This window comes from Aquarana catesbeiana, linkage group LG06 (assembly GCF_042186555.1).
Source record: "Aquarana catesbeiana isolate 2022-GZ linkage group LG06, ASM4218655v1, whole genome shotgun sequence".
NCBI classification, from domain to species: domain Eukaryota; kingdom Metazoa; phylum Chordata; class Amphibia; order Anura; family Ranidae; genus Aquarana; species Aquarana catesbeiana.
This window is the reverse complement of record NC_133329.1, coordinates 252,497,748-252,506,690: the sequence shown is the minus strand read 5'-3', so window position 1 is coordinate 252,506,690 and position 8,943 is coordinate 252,497,748. Positions and strand designations below refer to the sequence as shown.

The 8,943-nt window shown below is 39.0% G+C and overlaps 1 protein-coding gene across 2 annotated transcripts in view; it reads right to left on the bottom strand.

The window, feature by feature from the left end:
• Positions 1-402: 402 nt before the first annotated feature.
• MFSD6 (major facilitator superfamily domain containing 6) overlaps positions 403-8,943 on the bottom strand; it is a 132,578-nt gene continuing 124,037 nt past the window's right edge. The window contains exons 7-8 of one of the 2 annotated variants that reach the window (XM_073633211.1): positions 7,392-7,407; positions 4,459-4,590 (exon numbers count right to left, since the gene is read on the bottom strand). In XM_073633211.1, coding sequence (XP_073489312.1) covers positions 4,583-4,590; positions 7,392-7,407 — 24 coding nt within the window. In that variant the 3' untranslated portion in view covers positions 4,459-4,582. Of the gene's footprint in view, positions 4,591-7,391; positions 7,408-8,943 lie in introns of both variants that reach the window. The other variant, XM_073633210.1, reaches the window with a different exon arrangement.

The following is an 8,943-nucleotide window of genomic DNA, read 5'->3' as shown; positions in this document are numbered from 1 at the left end:
ATGGACATTTTATTTGAGCACTGCACCTATTACTGTATTGTTTTATTGCTGTTCATCAATTTTGTGCTGGCTGCTTGAGTGACTGCCTCATCTTAAATTATTGTTTTGAAGTGTAAATTAGCACAGCAGGCACCAATTACTGTTATTTAACTTTGCGGGATATTTTTCATAACTTCATCAACAGGCTCTGGTGAGATCTATACCATTAAAACAAGTAAAACATTCTTCAAGGTGCAGTTTAAAATGCATAAACAAGTGAACCTAAAGAACAAATGTAAAAAATAATGGATAATTAAATTAATTCATAACCCTTTTGGAACATACCTACCAGATTTATGCTAATATATTTTTGAAGAAGAAGTTAACTGTCTGAACATAAAAAATAAAAAAAAAGACCTGGCACACAATAGGCAATCTGATTTATTCAGTCAAAAAAATCCACTTTTACAGGTTTTCATTTTTGCAAACTTTACAGCAAAACTAATATATGTACAGTAAATAAATACATTCCAGATCACAAAGGACACTTACTGACTGGAAAGCTTTAGTTTGCATATTAGTAATACATTCCAGATCACAAGGACACTTACTGAATGAAAAGCTTTTAGTCTGCAAAACTAAGACGATGCATTTTAGGTAAACCACCAAAAAAAGAAGAAAAAAAATGACTAGGTGTTAGGTTACTATACACAATTAAACTGGACTGACAGATAAAGTTTTCTTTGGTGGAACACGTTGCATAAAAACAGTTTTCTCAACATGGCAATAGTTTAATAAACTTTAGGTTTAAGAAACTCAAAAGAACAAGATCTACATTAAAAAGAAACAAAATGAAAGCTATTTTTTTTAAAATGTTAAATAAAAAAAGTACCTCATGAACAGATATTCTGTATCTTCCTGTATTAAGTTCCTTCTATACCACATAGTAAACTTCACTCTGTTCAACTCCAGTAATAACAAAAATGGTAAATCCCAAGATATTCAACTTTAACATGTGTAAAGCAACATCTTTGGTTTGGTTTTAAAATATTTTGAACTTCTAAGAAACAAAAAATAGTCACAGGTTTAACTCCCTCTAGTGGTTTCTTATAAGGCCCCTTCTTCGGGTTAAATATATATGATATGCCATCCTTTTGGGGAAACCTGAGGCCATGCTGAAGAGATTATAATATAATATATATTATATATATTATTCTTAATATAACTCACACTGCAAAAAAGATACTTCCATGTTATACCATGCACCTTACTGTTCCTGTGGCCACCAATTATAGTGATAGTCCACTGGGGAAGACTGGCACTATAGAAGTTGGTTGCTCTTTCTATGTCTGCAAAAGACTGACATGAAGGCACCTGGAGAGGACCAATATGAATATTTAACAACGTTACTGCAGCTATAGGTTTAGAACCACTGGATCCTGAAAGATGGTTTTACCATAAGAACAACTCCATGAAATGTATTTTGAAGCTGTGGGGGGGGGGGGCACTTTCTTGGACCTACCTACAGCAGTTATGGCACAGGTCCTTATGTGCAAAACGCTAAACATAGTGCATTATGCTCTTCATTATACATTTGTCTAAGGCTGGGTTCACACTGCTGCTTGATGCGGCTTTCAGCAGGGGTCCGGATGCGTCCCTGTTCTCCATTTCAGGGCCGAATTCAGCCAAAAATTCGGCCCTGAAAGGGAGCCAAAGACGCACAGGACTCCTGTGCAAGCTGTTTCAGAGACATGTGGACCCGGTTCACATATCTCGCATCCAATTCGCACTAGTGTGAACCCAGCCTAAAAGAAAACATACCCATCATCTTTATCTATTCCTTATACATAAAAAGGAAGCCACCGAACAGGCAGCATCAATGCTGAAATAACTCTTTCCTGACACTTCCTTTTCTTTGTAGAGCGGCTGCTTCTAGGAAACCTGTCAGGAGGGGCAGGAAGTGGGGTTGCTACCAATCAGATAGGCCTTAAAATAGCCAAGAAAACATTGATGCTGACCAGAGGTTCTCTAAATGAATTCCCTTTAGCTTCTTCATATTTAATTGAAGTGCATTTCAGTCATTTTTTCCCTTTCAAGAGAACTATGAATTTTTTTTAGGAGTTTGCATTTGCTGAATATTTAAGCCTACATAAAGAAATATTTACAAGCCCAAAGACTACAACCTTCTTCACTGCAAGCATAGTTAATTCAAATGACCGCCTATTCTGTCAAACGGGGGATTTGAAAATTATGCAAGATAATTATTGCCTTTAGAATATCTTAATATGGTGCACTCTACACAGATTTCGCTTTTTGCACTCAGTTGACATGAGCTTTTTACAGTAAATTAAAAGTCCAACTAGAAGTTGTATACCCCCAAACAGTTTAATGTGTGCAATATATGCTATTAAGAATGCATGTTCATTTGGTCCATCTACTAGTTTGTATGGGTAAGCAAATTTTTCAGATTTACCTATGATAACCTACGAACTATAAATTTTCCCACTCATAGCGAATGCACCTGACATTCTTATTAAACGATTCATGTACTGAGGATAGAATTAGGACTACAGCCTCTAAATCCATTTATATAAATTAATCCCTTCTCAATAGAAGAGTAAAGCAGCCATTATTGCCCATGTTCAACATGAGTATTCAGCTGCTAAAATTAATTAAAACTGAACTAGCCATATTTCACTTTGTTGAAAATTTGTTAATGGTTTGACATAAAGGATACCCAAAGTTTATGCTCAAGTGACTTAAGATAATACTTTTGCTTTTGTTTTGTATCCAAACCGTTTTTTCGTTCACTGCAAACAGCATAAAATATGAGAACTCATATGTATAATGTTACATACCCAGCAGAAAACACATGCTTTAGTTGCCTAAATGCTGTAATTGTGTGTAATATAGGTCAACGGGTTACACTGCGATTTTGCATATGCAAACGAATACACATGCTTTATATATAAAGTGCAGCTTTAAAAGCAATCTATGTATATTAGAAGTTTTATCTAAAAGAGGATAACTTGCCTTTTTTCACAATATTATTCAAAGTGGTATTAAAAAATATATATTTTTTAAAACATTTAAAGACAACTGTTCTACCAAAATGAAATCCACAGTTCTGATAGTTACACTTTTTTCCCCATTTCAAATCTGTGTATTGAAATTAAGCGGTCATTTATAAAAAATCCCTGTATATTATACATTTCAATAAATAATTTTTGATTCAGTAATCTATTGGCCTATCGCTGGTATCACCAAGGTCTGGGAACAAATGAACACTTAGGCCTTTTGCACATGATACTCGTGCTTGAGCATCTACTTTTTCAGATTTTTTTTTTGGTATGCATTTGCACGTATTTACGTGCCATTTCACATATATGCGTTCGCAGATTTTCGAGCAAACTTATTCTCGCGTGCTTTTTCTGCACAATATATAAATTAGCATTTGCACAAATTTGTGCACACGAGGTGTAAATTACTGACCAAAAAAGCAGATTTTTCTAGTTTATTTTTACTGAAGAATGCAGAGCGCTCGTTTATGCACCTGTGTGCATAGGCACATTACAATTAATGGGCTGTATTTTTAGCTCAGTAAAAAAAAAAAAAAAAAAATCTGTACTGAGCTTTTTCAAGCTGCAGTGTGCAAGAGGCCTAATACACAGATATTAAAGGTTTTAGTAACAAATATATCTTTCACTTGAGGCTGCATAAAAACCTTTGACTTGCTCTTCTCTCCTTTATAAAACAGACCCAGCACCAGTCCAAACGTATCTTCCCCATGCAACAATAAAGACTAAATTAAAATTGATATAGGTTACTGGAACGTCAATGGGGCTTTAATGATCATCAACAAAGAAACTGGGAGTTTTGGGGCCAAGTTACTAAAACAGTCATGTCTCACTTTGCTCTGTCAATCATGTGCATATGTTCCCATTTTTAAATATTTGTGATTACAGCTGAATGTTAAAAGTTTGTAGTAACTGGTTGAAAAAAAATAAAATAAAAAAAAATAAAAAAAGAATAGTGACAACATTTTAGGGAAAAAAAAGCCAAGTATCCTAAGTGTAATAGTGCTGACAGTGCTTGTACTGTATATATACACACAGTATTTTAATATTTAATTTACAAAGCAAATCTTCTGGCTGTTTCAGTCTGTAAACTTTAATACGCAATGTATGCTACAGACTATAAATACATATATAAATAAAATGTGGTCCCCAGGGTTGAAACCAGAGATTCATCATCACCTCTTTTGTAAATGTTAATATCTACATATATTTCTTTTTCTATTTGTTGCCATTGATTCTACAAAATATTTTTGTAGTTTTTTTGTCTGTCATTTGCAGAGGTTTCCAGTGTATAACCAACATACTTCCCAATATGAAGATAGCAATCATATTAATGCCCCCCATCTGTGTGTGGGGTGGATACGTTGTCTTCTGAAGAATTGTCCTTGGAGATGCCAGTGTCAGTTGGCTGAACGTGGTCAGTATCTCCTGGTGCACCAAGGTCACTGTGCTTCTGGCTATCAGCAGTTGCCTCAGCACTGGGGGCTTCACTCATCACTGACTGTGGTGATCTTGAGGAATTGTTTTCACTTTCCTGTGTGATATATGAACAGGTAAAGCATTAAAGTACTTTTCCACTACGTCTGCTAAAAAGTCTCATCTCTTTTCAAGAATTTGTTTACCATGCACATTGAGCAAGACATTAAAGTGGTCAATGAAATGTGTTTCACAAAGAAAACCTCTTACAACAAATTCAAAGTTGCATGCCTTGGAAACTAGATTAATATCTCTGAAATTCAGCCAGTTCCAGAGGTAACAGATGCAAACATACATTGACATTATCTCTTTTTTTTAACCATTTAAAGTGTTACTAAACAGTAAAATCAGTCTGTATATGCAGTAAAGCATGCTTGTTATACTCATTATGGAACCTAAGGGGTTAATCCTCCGCATTGCGTAAAAAGGCTGTTAGATGCTGTCTTCTCTGATCCTCCCCTTCTTTTACTGTCCCCAATCGCTCTGCTGATAGTACAGAGCCCTAGAAGGGACTCTGCACATGCTCCGTTTGGTGTGTATTGTTAGAGGTTTTTTTGGGGTAGAGTGTGCATGTGATCAGCACTGTCCAGAAAGAAAGTCAGTGGTCATGCAACCTCATAGGACAGTCAGAGGAGAATGAAAACTCCTCCTACAAGCTTTAACCAGTGCTCAACCCGAACACGGATAGAAGTCACAATACTGCTATATACTGAAGATGAGAAAAGGTATTTAGCCATTTATTTACAAAAATAATTGCATTTCCATGTTCTGCGTGCTGTGGTAGACCAGTTACAGTAAATGCAGGGTCCTGGGTTCAGTAACACTTTAAAGGATTGAGCCGCCTAAAACTTTTTTCACTTGTGTATAGATGGTGGTGGTAGTACATGGCAATGGGTTTGGAAGGAATGCACAATATGAAATGAGAGGCTGCAGCAGGAAGCCCAAGACTCTGTCACATGAGTCCTCAAGAGATGCAGAAGGTAAGGAAGGAGCTATTCAACTTCCAGCAATCATATAAAGCTATAATATTGTTTGGGGTAACTGAATATGTATTAGTAATGCAGAAAGACACACCAAGAGAATTCCAGAAAAAGGTTGGTTTAAAAAAAAAAAAAATTGGTCCCCATGTCTGCAGTCTCTGACCATCTCCTGTACTATGTCTGAATTGTGAAAATGGGTAAGGATGACTCTGGGTGGGGATGAGTGTTACATTGTGGAGAGCCTCTTCACTATGTAACTCTCATCCCCACCCAGAGTCATCCTCATTCATTTTCACAATGGAACTCCATCATCCCCATCCCCATCCCCATCCAGAATTATCCATCCCTCTCCACAATGTATCCACATCCCCACCCAGAATCATCCATCCCTCTCCACAACGTATCCCCCCATCCCCACCTAGAATCATCCATCCCTCTCCGCAATGATCCCAATCCCCACCCAGAATCATCCACCCCTTGCCACAGTGTATCCCCATCCCCGCCCAGCATCATCTATCCCTCGCCACAGTGTATCCCCATCCCCGCCCAACATCATCTATCCCTCGCCACAGTGTATCCCCATCCCCGCCCAACATCATCTATCCCTCGCCACAGTGTATCCCCATCCCCGCCCAGCATCTTCCATCCCTCTGCACATTGTATCCCCATCCCCGCCCTGCATCATCCATCCCTCTCCACATTGTATCCCCATCCCTGCCCTGCATCATGGGTGGGGATGGGGATACACTGTGGAGCGGGATGGATACTGCTGGGCAGGGATGGGGATACACTGTGGGGAGGGATGAAGATAATTCTTGGTGGAGATGGGGATACATTGTGGGGAGGGATGAAGATAATTCTTGGTGGAGATGGGGATACACTGTGGGGAGGGATGAAGATAATTCTTGGTGGAGATGGGGATACATTGTGGGGAGGGATGAAGATAATTCTTGGTGGAGATGGGGATACACTGTTCGGAGGGATGAAGATAATTCTTGGTGGAGATGGGGATACACTGTGGGGAGGGATGAAGATAATTCTTGGTGGAGATGGGGATACACTGTGGGGAGGGATGAAGATAATTCTTGGTGGAGATGGGGATACACTGTGGGGAGGGATGAAGATAATTCTTGGTGGAGATGGGGATACACTGTGGGGAGGGATGAAGATAATTCTTGGTGGAGATGGGGATACACTGTGGGGAGGGATGAAGATAATTCTTGGTGGAGATGGGGATACACTGTGGGGAGGGATGAAGATAATTCTTGGTGGAGATGAGGATACACTGTGGGGAGGGATGAAGATAATTCTTGGTGGAGATGGGGATACACTGTGGGGAGGGATGAAGATAATTCTTGGTGGAGATGGGGATACACTGTTGAGAGGGATGAAGATAATTCTTGGTGGAGATGGGGATACATTGTGGAGAGGGATAGATGATGCTGGGTGGGGATGGGGATACATTGTGGAGAGGGATAGATGATGCTGGGCGGGGATGGGGATACATTGTGGAGAGGGATAGATGATGCTGGGCGGGGATGGGGATACATTGTGGAGAGGGATAGATGATGATGGGTGGGGATGGGGATACATTGTGGAAAGGGATGCGGAGAATTGTGGGCAGGGATGGGATTTATTTATATTTGTAATGGGTAGGATCTTGGGCGAGTTCCCACACTTTTTCCCAGGACTTGACACCTGGGTATTAACTGTGTGCTTTTAGATATACAAATGGGGTTGCACCACATACATTTACTACACATAGACATTCACATCAACAATACACGCATGTAGACTTATGAAGGACTAGCTCAATGAAAAGGAGGTAGAATTGCGCCAAAATAAAGGGATTAGTAATACAAAGCAAGCATTACCTTACCTTTAGTTCTTGTTTCCTGTTATCCCACAAACAGCAATGGAAAAACAATACTTAATGCACATCACTACACATTAAACCAAATGACCGAATAATATCAAATAATAAAAGTAATAACCAAAATGTATATTTAATATACTGAACATTTTAAATTTGCAATTTTTAAGTGAGCGTTAATGCATTTTTTTTATCTGTAGCAAATCTGATCACTATTGAATTGCCTTATCTTTTACATTTTGAGAGCTAATCTTTCAGCATTCAAAGAAAATGATATTCTGCACTAACTACATCACATTCCCCAATGTCCTAGTGCAGCTGCTGGAGAATGAAACACCCCCACAGTATCCTAAAGTTTATTATATAAGCGTCTTCCTGTGGTACTCTCAGCCCTGGAGAGATCACGGGGGAAACATTGTGGTGATTAGAGAAAGAGACATCTGAGTGGACTTTATTTACTTAGGTTTATGGACTTCACTTATTTATTTATAAATTTGTTCACTTTATCTGTAGTGTTATTTGAGATTAATTTTCATGTTATTGTATCACATGTAAAGTGTGTTTGTGGTGAAAATGTTTATTACTGAGGGTGAATGTTTCGGCATTGTTAGTCAAGTGGACTTAAGGTGATTGTAAAGTTTATTTTTTTAAATAACAAACACGTAATACTTACCTGCTCTGCTCAATGGAGTTGCACAGAGCAGCCCCAAAATCCTGCTTTTCTGAGGTTCCCTGCCAGAGTTCCCGGCTCCACCTCTTCTCGGTGTTCCACCATAGGAAGCTGCTTTCTACTGTGGCACACCTGCAGGCTCAATCCAGAGCTGCACTGACGGCCACTGACAGACAGCGCAGATCGGCCCCAATGCTTCTTCGTTGCACATAGCTGATCACAGATCGTGGTAAAGGGCCAATCACAGCATCCCTTTACCATGTGATCAGCTGTGTCCAATCACAGCTGATCACAGTGTAAACAGACTTGCCAGTTATCAGCACCGCTTTGCCTCACATGCTGTCACAGAGACGGAGGAGAGGAGAACCGGTAACCAGCAATCCTGACAGGGGACATGTACACAGATAATCAGGGCACTGATCATTCAGTGCCCGCCAGTGCAGCCTCTTCAGTGCCCGCCAGTGCAGCCTCTTCAGTGCCCGCCAGTGCAGCCTCATCTACACGTATCAGGGAATGAGAAAAATTACTTATTTGCAAAATTTTATAACAAACTAAAAAAAGTTGTTTTTTTTACAAACTTTTCTGCCTTTCTTTGTTTAGCAAAAAATAAAAAAACCCAATGGTTATTAAATACCACCAAAAGAAAGCTAAAAAAAAAAAAAAAAAAAAAAAAAAAAAAGAGGAAGATAAAAAATTCAGTTTTGCATGACCGCGCAAATGTCAGTGTGACAGCGCTGAAAGCTGAGATTTTGCCTGGTCAGTAAGAGGATATAAATACCAAGTAAGCAAGTGGTTAAACCACGGTTCCAATCAAGGTTAGCATTCCTGTGGTCGGTAGTGGTGACACCATAATAAAGAAGCAGCAATTCTGGCTCTACAGCTTAGAAT